Source organism: Phaethon lepturus, unplaced genomic scaffold (genome assembly GCF_000687285.1).
Source record: "Phaethon lepturus isolate BGI_N335 unplaced genomic scaffold, ASM68728v1 scaffold4781, whole genome shotgun sequence".
NCBI classification, from domain to species: Eukaryota; Metazoa; Chordata; class Aves; order Phaethontiformes; family Phaethontidae; genus Phaethon; species Phaethon lepturus.
Genome location: NW_010516817.1, coordinates 66,261 through 84,095, shown reverse-complemented (window position 1 = coordinate 84,095; position 17,835 = coordinate 66,261). Strand labels below are relative to the sequence as shown.

At 38.1% G+C, this 17,835-nt stretch overlaps 1 protein-coding gene across 1 annotated transcript in view; it reads left to right on the top strand.

Moving 5' to 3' along the window:
* Window positions 1–345: 345 nt before the first annotated feature.
* The window catches only part of WDR64 (WD repeat domain 64), a gene marked incomplete at its 3' end in the record, with an annotated part of 78,526 nt that continues 61,036 nt past the window's right edge, over window positions 346–17,835 (top strand). Inside the window, exons 1-5 of the mRNA XM_010296174.1 lie at window positions 346–496; window positions 1,323–1,453; window positions 10,907–11,009; window positions 11,520–11,623; window positions 15,663–15,692. Coding sequence (XP_010294476.1) covers window positions 346–496; window positions 1,323–1,453; window positions 10,907–11,009; window positions 11,520–11,623; window positions 15,663–15,692 — 519 coding nt within the window. The remainder of the gene's footprint in view (window positions 497–1,322; window positions 1,454–10,906; window positions 11,010–11,519; window positions 11,624–15,662; window positions 15,693–17,835) is intronic.

Here is a 17,835-nt window from a genome sequence, read left to right as displayed (position 1 = left end):
CTGGAAGTAAGAAAGTTCATGCCTCTTCAACCACCAATTGCACAAGATACCATGAAATAATCTCACATGCCAGGTTATTAGTGAACCTGGTTCGTGACCTAGGGCCACTCAGCAAGTAGGATTCTGTGATGTAACTGAGGGTTGTGACATCAACAGTTCACTACTAGCCAGCTTGAGATGCTAAGCCAGTCACCTCTTTTTTATTATGTACTGCTTGGTATAACTGTCATGCAGCTGCATCTCATATGAACTCATGCAGGAGTTTAAGATTTAAGGAGCAAAACGAGACTTCAACCAGGCTGTAAGAAGAGCTCTCCCTCTTACCTTGTCCTCTGTTAATAAAGGATGTCTGAAAAGGAGGATTGTGATAAGGAGAGTTGCTCTGCTGTTGAATTGCTGGATTTCAAGAATGCCTTGAAGGAGTTCCAGAAACTAGTTGAAAAATTGGTAGCCCAGAAGACAAAGGAGAGATTAGACTTGTCTATTAAAGATGATGGTAAGAGATACTCTTTCTGATGCAAAAGTGTAATTTTCATATGGAGAGAAGGTGTCATAGAGACAAGACTGTAAGAAAGACCTCAAATTAATGTTCAAATTGTGACTTCTTGATTTTTTCAAGAGATAGGCAGGTTGCACTACGGAGTGCTTTTCTCCTCCTGTTAGGACTTCTGGTCAAATTATAATGCTATGGTGATTGCTCACAAAATATAATTGGTGGAGTTGCCACACATACAAGATAGCACAATGCGACATTTCTAATGATTTGTAAAAGCACAAACCAAATGAATGGTGGCACTTCAGGACACACTTTAGTGGGCATGGTGGTATTGTGTTGATGGTTGGACTTGTTTGACCTTAAAGGTCTTTTCCAACCTTAATGCTTCTGTGATTCTGTGAATGATGTAAATCCAGTTGCTTAATTGTAAATAATGAGGGCAAAGTTTTGCTTTTCTCAAAAAAAAGTAGAGTAGTGGCTATTGTTGCATGAAAAGATAAACTTTATCCCAGACACCATTCAGGTTCAGATCAACAAACCAGAATCATAGTATGAAAGTAAGGGAAGAAAGAAGAGGTGAGAATTTTGCACCTATTCTTTTCTCTGTTTCCTGTCATGCATTGCCAACCAGGTAGTTTTGAAAAGGCTGAACATTAAGACTGAACTTCTGTTTTTGCAAAATGCTTTTATGAATAGAGTGTGAGGAGATAGAACTTGCATGCTATTGATATTGAAGGAGAAGTAAGACAGGAGGTGGGGGGGGGATAAGGAAAGAAGCTGTAGCTTGACAGTTTTTAACTCTGTGGATATTGTTCCTCCTATACAGGTGAGATAGACTATGATAAATTCTATACAATCACACAGACACTTTTTGGTCCAGAAGTCAAGGATCATAATGTTAAGGCCTTTTTCAGGAAAATTAGCAACAACCTTGATGCAAGGACAGAATGGTGTGAGGTAAGGATTTCTAAAACTTTATCAAATATAGACAACTAATTAGAATCTTAAAAGGTAACAGTATTTAGCTGTTGGTTATGTGTTGTTCATGAGTCTGTTGCTCGTGAGCTCCATGGCATAATGGGGCACCCTAATCTTGTTATTTATCCTGGCTGCTATTCATTTCCTAAAAAAAAAGTTAGTTTGAAAATAGATATGCCTTTGAAGCTATAAAATTAGATAAAATTTATTGTTTTGGTTGATCTAGACAAAAACTAAACTGAAGAACTGGCTTAGAGGAACTTACTTGTTGCTGTTATCTTATTCAAGAAGTGATGTTTAATTTTAACAAGTTGAGAAAGAAAGAGGCTTCATGTTTAGTTTGATAGTAAACAATTTAGAAACTTGTATGTGTCCATTTGTTGATTAAATGCAAGTTTCCAGGGAAGACATTTGAAGATAGGAGGATAAAATCTGTTTTTGGAATTTCTCTTGTGAAATTTCGGTAGTGATATCCATTCTGGTATGTGCCTTGAGAGCTGAAGGAGTTTGTAATACTGTAAAAATTTAGCTCTTTCTAGCTGTGTTATGCTATGCCCTATGCTGTTTTAATTTTAGTTTAAGTAAGAAAAATCCTATGCTCCTAGTGCCAAAACATGGAATGTGAAGCAAAAGAAAATCAATATTCAGTGTAAGTGTAAGTTGTAAATATGAAAATGGTCCCTAGAGGCATCCCTAACCTATTTCATTAGAGTGAGGACTAGTTCTTTCAGGCCACCATGTCACTGAAAGACTAAGTATGGAAGACCTTTGCTGAGCCCTGCCTTTCCCTGCTTTTTCATGTGGGTAAACATGTGGGTATTTTGCAAATGATAGCATTATCTCTACAAGTTTTTTTCTAAAGAGATCCCCTGTACTGGATTTTCTGCTGACTATCTCTGTCTAATTTCAGACTTTTAAATATACCATGCAAAACAGCTTAACACATGGGAGAATCCATGCTGTTAATTCTAGCAGATTCTTAAGAGCAAGATTTGCTCATACTGTGCTGGCTACAAAATTAGTCCAGTAATTTCAGCAAGCAGGACTACTTTTTATTCCAAATATGTATAATTTTTTTTATTCCACTCTTTTCAACTCTGAGAGCTATCTGTCTTTATAAAGGCATGCCATTGAAGGTCTGATAAGAAAGGTTAATTAGAATGAATTAAATAAAGCCTAGGTAGGTTACATTTTTATTTATAGGTGAACTACTTTTCTGTCCTACCCCTATCTGCTTGGTACATCAGATGAGCTTGCAAATCAAAATTCTTATTAAACATTAATTGTGCTCTACTGGTTTACATGAGTTGAGGAAGTTGGCCCCTGTTCTCTCTGAACCAAGGTCCTTGAGCCTATTATGTAGATGCACATGAATACATGTTAAAGCATGACCTAACTAAATAAAAACATTTTTCCTGCTTGTTTTGTGAAAGAGCACTGAGTTGTCTACCAGAACTGCTTATCCTCAAACAAAGGTTGATACACTAGGTTCCTGACCAGGCACCAGGATCATGAAGCCTGAGTATGTCCAGGTCTTCTCCTGAACTACTTCACTGATGTGCATTGGCCTCAGGCTTCTTGACAATATGAAAAAACTGTTATGACTAGAGTATGCAATTTGTGCTCTGAGGATAAGTCTATCTTTAGCCAAACCATCAGAAATGCTTCCTCTCTTTCTTCTCTTTCCTTTCTTTTCTCCCTTTCCTCTGCTTCCTCTCCTTCTTCCCCTTTTCACAGGGATAAATATGGCCTTTACTTTGAATTTGAGGCATTAGAGGTATGGCAGCATTTTAGTAGAGAGTTTTTTAACCAGAGAATTCTGTATGTATTATTTGAGTCTGTAGATGGGTGAGATCCATGTAATCCATTTTTCTATCTCTAATGGTGGTAAATAGCAAATCTTTGTAAAAAGTGTGTAAGAATTAGGTAACTATGAAGTAGTAGATCTGATTTACCCCTCCTAACTTCTGGCTGCACATAGCTTAAGGATTTTCTGTGCCAGAGTTGCAACTGCACTCTGTGTTTAGTATCTCTTGATGAACTTTCAATCTATGCATTTGTAAATTATTTCTGAACCCACCTAAAAATGATACTTCCATAGCATCCACAGTTTTACACGTTTTGTGAAAAACTACTTTGTCTTGTTTCTTTTAAACATGATGCTCGCTCTTTTGCATGAAATTTTGAACACTTGCTCTAGAAAAGTATCTTTTATTAAAGTATTTCACATGGATAGTGTTTCAAGAAACTGTTCTATAAAAATGACTGATTATTACATTTTTAGAGCCAATCTGTACAAAAGCATCCAATATCATATGTTACTACAAGATTTTGTTTGGCTGTTTTTTACCTGAAGACAGAATTGTGTAGATGGGACATAACTTCCAGCACACAGTAACTTTCCTGTGATAGCTTAGGTGGTGTTGCACGTGTGGGAAGTCCTTGCTGGACTTCAAGCCATAGGGCAAGGTGTTAACAAGTGTCATGAACTATAAATTCTACACTGGAACATCACATTATTATTTGAACCTTGAAGATAACCCAACACCTGTTCTTTACATGTTGTCAACAATTGCTATCAAGTAATTTCCTAATACCATCCTGAAAACAGTGTATTTGGTCCTTTCAATTTAATAAGGTTCTGTTTGGGAACATTTCTGATTAATACCTCTCTTAATATTGTTTTTACTTATAATGTCACATTTTTCCCAAACTTTGCTTATGTCAGGCATTAAAGATTTTCTTCAAGGAGGGCCTGGGGGAAATCTGTGAAATAGTTAGATGTAGAGGACATCAAACATCATGTAACTGCCTTCTAGTGAATTTACCTATAAGCCCTCTTTAACAAATGGAACTTTAGGCCACATCCAATTCCTCTGTTATTAAATTCACCTTGTGAGAGGTAAATTTGAAATCTTTTATCTTTGCATGTCTCCTACTTGCATGTCATCCTCTCTTCCTTCCTCTTTCAACATGAGAGGATACTTAAAGGTGAAGTCCTGGCTTTGCTCAGCATTTCTTTGAAACTCTTTAAAAATAGGGGGGGAAAAGACATTTCTGGATTTGATGTGAATTATATTTAAGCTAATTATATTTAAGCTATATTAAGCTAAGCACTTGAAATGGCCAGCTGCCATCAGGCATGCTTAAGTACTGCATGATTATAGCACTAGTCAAATTCTTGTACTATTCAAAGTTCTTTACCTCATTTCAAACTTCTTACTGCTCTTTGTATGGGATTGGAGAGAGGTGACATAATCTCTTGTGTAGATGTGGCAAGCTAGATACATATCCTATATAGAGCAAGATATACTCTGTGGGTATGAAACAGGAACCTGTTGGGAAAAGTACTTATGAATTTATGGTGACTGTCAGACTAACAGTCCTTTGTTGAGGGAAGCAGAATAGTAGCAAACTATGTTCAGGCTCATTCATTTATAAGAGAACTGAAGAAAGCTCTGTTTATTTACTGGAGTGAGTATCTTTTACTCCAAAACCTCACCTGACTTTCCAATGCCATCAGACTAGTTACCTGAGTTACACAATTCCACAAGCAAGCACAGTGTGGGGTCTATTAAAAGAGGTGAAGCCCCTTTAATTTCCTCATGAAATCTGTGTGGGATTTGCCTGGTATAAAATTATCCAGAACCCTTTCTATGAGCATTCCTCAGATTTTACCAAGCATGGGCTGACTGATGACAGCCTTTTAAAATGCCCTGTGTATAAACTTTCTTCAAAAAAAGATGAGTGTGGTATTCAATGAATCTTCAGCATCTCACAGTATGCATTTCATGTAGAAGATGGATATCAGTGAGACTATATTGATTGCTGTAGGGAGTAAAATAGAAATATTTGTTATTTCTCTGTTCAAAAGAATCCTTATTAAAGTGTTAATGTGGGGTTTTAATTTATTTTCTCTTGTGGGGAGAAATATTTAACACAAAGTAATTGGAATTTCATCCATGATGGAAGTAATAATTCAGTTATGAAATAAACAAAGATTGGATTATTTGAATCAGCTTTAATCTGACATTGATTTCTTTACTTTGACATGGCTTTATCCAGCACAGTTTGAAATACAATACTGCACTGAAAAGCTGCAGCGACTTTTTCAATTTTTTGTTTTCTTTCTGTTTAGTGGAAAATCTGATGGTGATATGTATTACAAGCTATCTATACATTATGAAGCATAAAGCTAAGCTCCTTTCAGGACAAAAGGATAAGATTTGTTTTGTGGGTAGTCTGGGCATAGAGAAAAAGATGCAAATTGAATTAAGAAAATGGCTGACTCATGGAACTCTCCAGGTTTAGCTTACAGTGAAAAAAAATAACAATTGCATTGACCATTTGATTGTTGTCTAAGCCCAATTTACATCAACCATAACTTCAGCATCAACTTTTGATCTGCTGTGATTGTGGTAACATCCTATCTGTAATGATTGGATCAAACCAGGTATTTCCAGACATATTTGAATGGGTTCTAATAAAATAAAATGGCATTGCTTTGTATCCTATGTATTACATGGTGGTGGTCTTTTTAAATTTTGTTTCTCTGACAAACTCTGCAGTTTCAAAATAGTTCAGATAATCCTGGTGAAATACTAATGTCAGGAATGAAGCCAGTGTTCTTTGTTCTTCTATGCCACAGGCTTATAAGTGTAGCTGTACTACAACTCTAAAGTCTCCTCGTCTCTTTTTCACCTCTTGACATTCAAAGATGTACATATTTACTTACTGGTGAGGATCACAGACCCTTTTCTTCTACCCATATCTGTAGCTCTTCCTCTTTTTACTTTTTTTTTTTTTTTTAAAGTTTACTCTATTTCACACTTGACCAGCCTAAGTCCTACTTGCTTTTCTCATCCTCCTTAGCTTTTTCATTCCTTTTAAGCGAAAGTTTTCTTTTTCTGGAGGGAAAAAAAGGTGCAAATCTGCTCCTTTACATGCTTGAAAACTCTGTTGAAATGGTAATTGAACCTTTAAGACTGGAAAGTATTCTGGGTATTCTAGTTGAGACCAGCTGTTGTTTGAGACAGATATGCCTCCCTTATCTGATATATTCCTTCTTATAATGTTCATTAACCTACTAGTTATATTAGACAAATCACATTTATAAACTGCAACTTGGACATATCATTAATTACCCCCTGTGAGCAATGTGAGTAGCCTTGATCTTGCTTCAACTTCCTTTTTATCACTTAATTTTTCAAATGTATCATTGATAACAGTTACTTTCTGTAACATCCTAAATAGCCATCATGGTGTCTGCTGTCTGTGGACCAGTTTTCTAATGATTTTTTTCTAAAAGGACTGTGTTTCGTCCCTGTTATTCTGTGTTCCCCTGCTGCTTTTGGCACTGCTGAGCATGCCCTCAGTCTTGAAAGTCAAGAAACAGGGATACACGTCACTTTGTTCTTTTGATATTTCTCTTTTATAATCTCCTTTTCTCTCCCCCCGTCCTCCTTTCCCAAAACTCTATCACTGACCCTTTGTTCCTCTCTTCCTACTCTCACAGATCTAATATTTTCAAATTTAACACTCCATACCTGGCCTCTCTTTAGCTTCACAAAATCTTCCAAATATATTTTCATGACCTAAAAGATCATGGCCTTGTGTGAGTGTTCCTATTTCTTTATCCTCCTGATGTTTCTCTTCTTCAAGTACTTCCATGTTCAAGGGTTTCCTAAGTTTCCAGTAGTCTCCGCAACAGTATACACATACTGAAAGGACACTTTTTTATTAAAAAAAAAATAAATTTAAATTTATCTTTAGTTAAATTAGGATCTACTCTTAGTCACTTACTGGCTTCAAAATTTTAAAGACTTGTCCTGGACAGTCTTAACAGCTATTGTTTATCAATGACTTGGGAAACTGACCTCTGCATCTCTTTCCCAAATGTAGCTGGCACTTTGAAAGCTCTATTTTTTATTAGCAAACATCTGAAAGATGTGTAAATTGCATTTTGCTTCACCTTTTATGCTCTTTGTCAATCTCTGGTAGACATTATGGGGTGAGGCTTGTTGGGATCCCCTGTCTTCATGTTGGAGTCAGCAGAAGCCATTTATGCAGCTGTAACTGATTTCTAAGATGCTTTTTCTTTGGGCAGTGTTCTGTTTGCTGGGCAGAAGCAAAAGATTAGATGTGGCACTGCCTCATGCCTACAGGAAGCACGACAGGACACACCTAGGTGTCTCACTGAGAACTTCCACCTCTGTTGGCTTTAGGGCAGCTACTGGCCTCCCCCAACCACTGCATTCAGCATCCTGTCAGGACTCAGGAGTGACGTGATACCAGCTCACTCTATCATTAAAGAAGAAGTCCTCCTACCAAAACCTTAATCCCCAGACAGGTGAAGAGACTGTTCTCCACTGCCCAGAAAATGGGAACATACACTTAAGAAAACAAAATGTCACTCCTATCTTCAATAAGGGTGAGAGAAAGGATCCATGGAAGTACAGGACAACTAGCCTTGCCTCGATTCTTGGTGAAGGTGATGGAGCAACTAATTCTTGAAACCATTTCCAAAAACACGTAGGACAAGAAGGTGATCAGGAGTAGTCAGCATGAATTTACAAAGGAGCAATCAAAGAAATCATGTTTAACTGACCTGATAGTATTCTACAATGAAGTGACTAGCGTGGTGGGAAGGGCAGCACAGTGGATGTTGTTTACCTCAACTTTAGTAAGTTTTTTGACATTGTCTCCCATAACATACTCATAGACATGCTGACAAAGTATGGGTTAAATAAGTGGGCAGTGAGGTGAAAAGAATACTGGCTGAACTCCTAAGTGATAAAAAACCCAGTCACAGGCAAGCCACTAGTGGTGTATGCCAGGGGTTGATACTGGAACCAACACTATTTAACATCTTCATTAATGACCTAGGCAATGAGAGAGAGTGCTTCCTCCGCAAATTTGCAAACACGAAACTGGGAGGAGTGCTGATACACCAGAGGGTTGTGCTGCTGCCATTCAGCGGGACCTCAACAGGCTGGAGAAATGGGCTGACAGGAACCTCATGAGGTTCAACGAGGGAAGTGTGAAGTCCTGCACCTGGGAAGGAATACTCCCATGCACCAGTATACACTGGTGAGAGACCAGCTGAGAAGCAGCTCTGCACAGAAGACCCCTGGTCTTTTGAACATGAGCCAGCAACGTGCCCTTGTAGCAAAGGACAACAGTATCCTAGGCTGGTTTAGGAAAAGGATTGCCAGCAGATCACATGTGGTGATCCTTCCTCTCTGTTCAGGACTTGAGACCACACCTGGAGTACAGTGTCCAGGTCTGGGCTGCCAAGGGAGATATGGAGCTACTGGAGCAAGTCCAGTGAAGGGCTATGAAGATGACTAAGGGGCTGGAGCATCTCTCATATGAGGAAAGATTGGGAGACCTGACACTGTTTAGTCTGGAGAAGACTTAACATTGTATGAAGTACCTAAGCGGGGTGGGGGAATGAAGAAGAGAGAGAGAGACTATTCTCCATAGTGCCCACTGACAGGACACATTGGACAGGGCTCTGAGCCACCTGATCTAGTTGAAGATGTCCCTGCTTATTGCAGGGGGGTTGGACTAGGCAACCTTTAAAGGTCCCTTCCAACCTAAACTATTCTATGATTCTATTCTATTCTATTCTGTGTGATTCTAAGACAAGAGGCAATAGGCACAAACTGAAACACATGAAATGTGTTTCACATTCAACACATGAAATGTGTTTCACATTCAACACAATGAAAACACAAGAAAACACTTTTTTTACCATGAGGGTACATCAAACACTGGAACAAATTGCCCAAAGTGTTTGTGGAGTCTCCATACTTAGAGACATTCAAAACCCAGCTGGACATGGTCCTGGGCAACCTGGTGTAGCTGACGTCCTTGGACAGTGGAGTTGGACTAAATGATCCCAAGAGGTCCTTTTCAACCTCATGACTTTGTGATTCTGTGATTCTGTAACACTGACTTTATACGTATTACAGGTGGACACCTGCTACAGGAATATTAATTGATGACAGTGGAAAGAGTATATCCTTGATTTTTCGGGGAAACACTCCATTATAATGTTCTAGCCACACTAATCCTTTCAGAACCCTTCTATTTAATACTAAACAATTGGGGGATTCAGATGGAACTTGAAACAGTGAGAATAAACTGTGAAAATGCTATAACATGAAAAACAGCCCATATGTATGAATTACTAGTATTACCACTTTTTGATTCATGCTGGTCATCATGAAGATTATGTTCTTATGACTTTGCAGAAGGAGCGTACACCTGGAATTTAGGGTTCTAAATCCTGTATCCTGTTTGAATACAGCATGGAAAAACAAGGTGATATTACAAGAAACTAGAAGGAGGAATCTAAGGGGTATAATAGACAGATTATTTATTGACTGATGGTGTATCATCGATAATAACTGTGTGCATGGTAAGGAGGTAGCTGTGAAGTGAGAGATGAAAAGTAATATTGTGTAAGAACATTTTTTTTGAAAGATGTACATCTGAATCTCTCAAAGAAGAAAAATGGGAGTTTTGTTGTATAACATGAAAGATACTAAACTAGAAAAAGTGCAAAGTTTTGTCCTGCATCCAAAGGGGCATTGCTTTTAGAACTCATGGAAAAAAGTGAATATATATAATGTCCATAATATGAGAAAGGAGATTAAAAAATCTGTACAGCTGAGTGGGTCTGAACTCATTTCCTGAGGAAATGACTAACCTACTCTTGGGTACGGAGCTTGAGGTTTGAAGAGCATTTCAGCTGCAGTATTGTCACACCCTGGAGCAGAAATGAGCTACTTACCTGAATATCCTGTGTAGGGATGTCCATCATGATCAGTACAAATGGAACATTGCCAGGCTTAGGGTGATTCTTTAATTCTTTAAAAAATAATTTTTAAAAATGGACTTCATATTCAATTTTTTTTCAGGCAAATTAGAATCTACATAACTTTATGGAAAAGCTCTTCTCTGTAGGCTAAACCATATGCTACTTTGAATCTCTCAGTTTATACATTTAGAGAAGTCTGTTTTGTCTGCCTTTTACTGTTTTTTCTTCTAGCTAAGGTCTAGCAGAGGAACCACAAGTAGGTAAAACTGGAAAAAGGAAATTGAAGATGATTATTTACAAACAATTGTTATAAGGCAAAGCTATACTAACCGCTTTATCAACTAGATGTTTTTTATTCCTAGAAGTCCTGTGTATGCTGGCTTCTTTCCAAACATTGAAGAAAGATTGTGCCTGAGTAGCAGACCTCAGCAATCTAAAGTCGTATTGACAGCTAATGGTTAAGGCAAATAACACTGGGAAACTTACTCAAAGAATATTAAATGCGAAAAATGTGAGATAAATATTTTACTTTATACATATAAACATATATTCCAGAAGTAGTTTTGTTGTAAATTGTTTGGTTTGTTCTATTTTGTTTTGTTTAGATTTTTGGCTATTTCATAGGAGAAAGTGATGCCACGTCTTCCCAGCTGAAAGAAGAAAACATGGTTTTCCTTGTGTCCGAAAAACAGCAGATTACTCATGCAGGTGACATACTTCATCTTGTATCCAAAAACATTTTTTTTAATGCCATATGTTGCACACTTTATTGAAAGTACAGTGATAAGATTGTATGTCTGTCTTTGGTTATTATGCATGCTTATTATTATTATGTGTTCCAGAATATATGGTTTTTTACTAAACTCATTGTGTCTGAACACTCCAGTGCTGCCTTGCCCAGTTCTCCATTCTCCTAAATTATTTTGAAATTATGAATTTGTCTGACTCAAACTATTTATTTATGCAGTTACTCTTTGCCTTTCTGTATTTTTAAATAATGTAGAAAGAACTAACACATCCATAAGGTATTAATGATATTTAAAAATGCAACATGGTTATTTAAGTCAAGTGTAGGATAATCTATGATATAATGCATTACTGCCTTGGAGTTGGTACCAATATGGATTTCAGGAAGATAAAACGTTTCTGATGTTACGGTTCTGTTTGTTTAGATTTTCTGTGTCTGTAAGGTGAAAAGTAATATTTTGTCATTGACAGTTGTCAAGAGACAAGATGTGATTACGGATATAGTGAAGGTGCCCCATCTGGATTTCACAGTAACATCGTCTCAGAAAGGAGTGCTAACTATTTTTAACAACCAGGTAATTCTGACTCAAACAAACCTTTTTATTATTCCATTAGGCATTATATATGGGAACTGAGTGAAATGTGATCTAGCATGCAAACTTACCTATTAAAAAAATATAGAACTCTCATTTTATTAAAGTTAACTTTTCCTATATTTTTAGGTACACTAGGAAATAAACATTGTTATTTACAATTATAAACCTACTGAAGAGTCCACAGAATTTGACAGAATGTAGAGATGGATAATAAAAGACATGCTTAACAGAAGTTATTTTAATAGAAAATAATCTTCAATTCTTTTTAGAAAAAGTTTCCCATAATACAAAATATGCTATTGGAATTAACTTTAGCATATACAGTGGAAACCAGAGAATTAACTCTGAATTAACTCTACAGCTACTGAGAATATCTAGAATGGACAGAAACATTTATCAGTTCTTTGCAAAGAAGAATTATTCAATACAGCAACATCTAGAAGCTTGAAATTCTTGAACTTTCTGTCTGCATGACACTGCTTCACAGTTAACTCCCGTTATCAACAAACTGTAAGGAGATCTGTACCATTTTAAGTAGAAGTTCAGGCTCAAGATGTTAAAGTAGAATTTGTAAATGAGTCTCCCAGATTATTATATTACTATTTAGATGCTATGAGGTACAACACACATCTATGCTCATTGGTGCTTTACATTTGTACAATTTTAATACAATCAGTTTATTAAAAATTGTTTCAGACAATGCAGTAAAGCTTTAAAGCAGCAGTAATGCTTTCTAGGGGTTTTAGATAATTAGTGCATAATGCTTATGACAAGAGCGTGTAAAGCAAGAAAGGAGTCCTGTGTATGATTAAACAACAAAGCAGTACTGCAGTTTTGGTAAATACTAAAATAATTTATTTGAAAGCCTAGTTCTTTGTCCTCCAGAGCATTATCCCGCTTATGTACCTCCGAAAAATAATTTCACAAAGTATAATGTTAAAAATAGCTGTCTTCCCTACCCCCTACTTTCCCATGCTATTTTCAAGTTGAATTGCTGCCTCCTCACGGACTGGATTGGTGTCACTCTGACATCAGTGACTGCAGTGTAAATGATTTTACGCTCAGCTGCTTAATACAGTGAATTAGAGACCTCAAATCCCACTTATAGAACTGTATGTTCTGAAAATGACTAAGGCATTACAATGGCAATTTTTTACACATGATATGATCTCTGATCTCAGTTGATCTGAGCAAATGACTTTTGACTTCATTAGAATTGCTCTGATATAGCTTGATGCAAGCAAAAGAAAACTCTAGTTCTCTAGCATTGCAGTCATTTGAGTCCTGTTGTTAGAATATGTCTTCACATCACAAAGGCAAATACAGAGTTGGCAACTTTTGCATCATTATTCTTCTCTCGAAGACCAAGTATTTAAAGCGACCTGCCCTCAAAATCTTAGCTAGTGAGCTGTTTTATCTAGTTTGGCTTTGCAGCATATTGTTAAGGGAATATGAAGAGGCTTGCCCTGAAAATGCTGCTTTGTGGGACTTGCGCTCTGAGTGGAGGGGCCAAAATATGAACTCATGAGCAGTGCATTGACAAATAGAGAGAGAGGCTTATTTTTGTATAACTGTTGCATTTTTAAGATTATTAAACTTACGGTGTTCTTGGATGCACATTTATGCCATAGAAGTCAGTGTGTTCCATGTACATAAATAAATAATATTTGGTCAGATATAATTAGTGAATCTAATATACTACAGATTTTAACTGTGCTGCTTCTGGGGCATTTGACTGGTAAGAAACATACATGTGGAGAAAGAGACAGGGCCATATTCTGTTCATTCACCCTGGTGGCAATAGATGTCCAGTGCAACTCTCTTTCCATGAGATCAGCTTAGTATTATTCTCTTTGGTCTTTGGAAAGCAAATATAACCTGACAATTTCCGTAATGGTTGTGTTATATCCTTGGAGTCAGTTGACAATCTAGACAAGGAGTTTTTATTTGATACTGGGTAGAAACTGAGAATAGTTAAATTTTTTTTTAAAACCTGATTTACAAATAAGAATAGGAAAAATAAAGAGGTTGCAAACCATATCACTGCTTGTCAACCTATTAAAGCTCAGTTAAATAAGAATTAATCAGATTTTTTATCAGCAAATAATTAGTGTCAGTCATGTTAGATGGCTTTAAGAATGTTTAACTTAGTCTGTATACATCAGGAGAGCTTTCAAGATCATCTCCTGTTTCACCAGTGAGAGACTTCCATCATCTGCTACATATAAATTGCTAGTGAATCTAATTGTCTAAATGAGGCCTTGGACACTGTTGTTAACCCTATGATAAGAAATCCCATGCTCTCTTACACATCTGCAGCTATCAGAAATTGAAGTGAAGGCAAAGAAATATTAATTTGCAGACTAGGAGGTTCTTAGCACTGGTGAGGCTGCACCTTGGGTAGCATTCGGTTTTGGGCCCCTCACTACAAGAAAGACATTGAGGTGCTGGACTATGTCCAAAGAAGGGCAACGAAGCCGGTGAATGGTCTAGAGCACAACTCATGAGGAGCAACTGAGGGAGCTGGGGTTGTTCAGCCTGGAGAAAAGGAGCCTGGGGAACACCTTATCGCTCTCAACAACCAGAAAGGAGCTAGTAACCAGGTGAATGTGGGTCTGTTTTCCCAAGTAACAAGTGATAGGATGAGAGGAAATGGCCTCAAGTTTGCCAGGGAAGGTTGACATTGAATATTAGGAAAAATTTCTTCACTGAAAAGGTTATCAAGCATTGGAACAGGCTGCCCAGGGAAGTGGTTGAGTCACTATCCCTGGAGGTATTTAAAAGACTTGTAGATGTGGCACTTAGGGCTATGTTTAGTGGTGGACTTAGCAGTGTTAGGTTTACAGTTGGACTTGATGATCTTAAAGGTCTTTTCCAACCTAAATGATTCTGTGATTCTATAAGTCTATTTGAGGTCTAAACATTGCTTTCTGCAACAATTGTGGACCTAATGTGCTTCAACACCTGTATGCAGCTCTGCATTATCAGCCATTGCCTGCTTACTCTAGAACATGAGACACTTAACCTTCTCAGGTTCTCAGGCATGGTTCCTGCCTTGATCAGCACAGAATTAATAGTTAATGTAAATGTTAATGTCACTGTAGATAAAGCCAAATCTGATAACAGTGCATGGATTTTAAGCTCTTGATTAACAATAGTTTTAAACTCTGCACAAAGACTGTCTGTGATGACACTGGACATCACACTTCCACGGGAAGAAAGACTTTGATCCTAGCTTCCTGGCTTATGAAATGTGGAATTGCTGGGGTGGGAATGAGACACCACTGATTAAGTACTGATGAGGGGCAGGGGCTAGAGGAGGTGAAAAAGTAGCTCTGGGTGCTTCAAAAGGGAGAAGGTTGAAACTGCTTTTGAAAACTGAATAGTAGTTTTGTTAAAGGACAAAGAAGGTAACCCTGTGTCTACTGGATGATGGTGACAGGTATGTCTACCACCCTGTGACTTTAAACACTTCCGTTTTTGAGTCACATGCTATGCTGTGCACCAATAGTTAACTTTGCTGAAAGATGCTGTACCAATATGGATATTCCTACTGCAGCCTAATGTGTTACCTGGTATTTTGCTGGCACTAGGTGACATGTTGTCTGGGCCAGCATTAGCTTGGGTTTCTGTGTGGTACATTCCACCTCTTACAGGAGCTGAAACTGTTCTAGCACAGTTAGAAGCACAATTCCATCAGAACAGCTGATCTGTACTCCACTGTAAAAAAGGCGGGGGGGGGTCTTATTTTCCTCGTTCCACCATCTCAACTTAAAAAAAAAACAACAAACAAACCATGAAACAACTGTGAGAGAAAGAGAGGTTTTAAGTTCCTCACTATATATAGGGGAACAGACAGTAGGTAGATTAAAGATCTTTCTCAGAAGATCTTAACTGCAAATTCTTTTTCTTGGCTATTGCTGTTCTGTTCTGCCTGTGATACAGGAGAGCTGACTGTTCAGATTTTTAATCAAACTGCTAACTTATTATTGTGACAACATATTTTTGTTTTTTTCAGATGAGGGTTCTGGCAACCACCAGTGTTGAAGTAAGTTCATATTCCTTCTTCTGTTAAATCATTTCAATTAAAAATCAGCGGGTACTAAAGTGAAATAGTTAGAAACCGAGCATTATTCTAAAGCTACTTCCAACCTTGAGACTGCTGCATAATTTGTCATAGGATGTGTTGTGGTTTAGCCCCAGCCAGCAACTAAGCACCACGCAGCCGCTCACTCACTCCCCCTCCCCCAGTGGGACGGGGGAGAGAATTGGGAAAAAACTCATGGGTTGAGATAAAACCAGTTTAACAGGACAGCAAGAGAGAAGGAAACGACAATGATAACAACAATAATAATACCGACAAAGGAATGTACAAGAACAAGTGATGCCCAATACAGCAATTGCTCACCACCCGGCGATCGACAGCCCGTCTCTGAGCAGCGATTTCCGCTCCCCAGCCAACTCCAGTTTATGTACTGGGCATGATGTTGTGTGGTATGGAATATCCCTTTGGCCAGTTTGGGTCAGCTGTCCTGGCTGTGTCCCCCCCCAGCTCCCCGTGCACCCCCAGCCTTCTTGCTGGCAGCCCAGCACGAAAAGCTGGACAGTCCTTGACTACTTAGCAACAACTCAAAACATCAGCATGTTATCAACATTTTCTCATCCCAAATCCAAAACACAGCTTCACACTGGCTTTTGTGAAGAAAACCAGCTCTATCCGGACTGAAACCAGGACAGGTGCCATAGGTTAAACAGGTTCAATTTATTCCTTTCAGTTATAGAAGCAATTGAGTAACTTGATTTCTTTCCTCTGATAAAAAGAAACCTCAGATAAATGCTGCTTTTTGTACCAAATTGTCCTTTACCTGGTACCTTTCCAGAATTTTTTCTCCTAAGATCCAACACTTCAATTGTCACTGTAAAATTTTAATAAGAAAAATTGTTAAGTTCGTTAGTGAACAACAGTTCTACATCTTGCAGGTAGATTGGTTGGCTACACAGTATATAATTGAAAAGCTCATTTTTATCCTTGGACTATCACTGCAGATTTTAGGTCATGAGCTTCCTTCAGATGACCTGCAGACAACAGAACTGTCATCAGTCTTAACAAAGTGACATGACCCCTTGCCCTAGAAGTCCATGTAGGTATCTGGTGCCAGGGGGCAGTACATTTTTTTGATTCTCTCTCACATATTGTGGATGTTCTAAAATGCAATAGAAGTACTCCAGACCACAGGCCCTAACACTCCAAATCAGAAAACAGCCCTGGGCCTGGGTTGCATTTAATTTATTGCAAGGACTAGTCTGACCTGTGGAATCAATGCAGAGAGGTAAGCTGTGAGAAACATTCTTGGGACCTATCAACTTTTGGAAAGTTTTACTAGAATCAGCTTAGAGCTTCTCCTACAGCTGTATTACAAGAGTGAATTTTAGTAGTTTCTTCCTGCTTTGCTTGTAGGAATAACTTGCTCAGTCCAAATATGCAAAGGTAGGATCAGAACAATATTTGGTGCTTCTGCCCATAGAAGCCAAGGGGAAAAATCTGGAAGGAGCTGAAGCAGCAGCCTGATGCTTCAGTGGGAAGAGGCTGCAAAGTCCTTTTCCTTTCTGAGCATGAAGCACTAATCTTAGAATGATTCCTCAGTGGATGTGGAGGTCTTTATGCTGTGGCAGTAGGATGATACTTGGCAGCCATGGCAGAATTAGGCACTGTTGAAGGTCATCTCTGCCATAAAAGTGTGAAAGTAGGATATGTTTAATATAATGGTATCTCTCAGTATTATAGTGTAATACCATAATTGTTAGGATTGTGATTACAAACAATTATAATAGCAAAACTGGTAGTTTTAGTACCCACAGATAAAAGTTTAGTATTTATGAGCACCCACTTCTGTTCAAGCTCTGCACCACATCTGTGTGGCCTAGCCTGATCTGCTGTCTCTGTTGTTACATGCCACTCTCCTATCCTTTCCCAGCTGAGATGTTTCCACTTTTTCAGCCTTCCCTAGGGAAAGGAAAAAGTAGGTTAGAAATAGTTTGTATTCCTTCCCTTTGGGATGGAGGATTGTCGCTGCTGGGATCACTGGATCGGTTGGGATCATTACTGCTGAGTATGGCAGTTTCTACCATAGGGTGCAAAGTCTTTCAGGGGAAAATCTTTGGCTTCCCAGGGACATTTAACTGACTGAGGA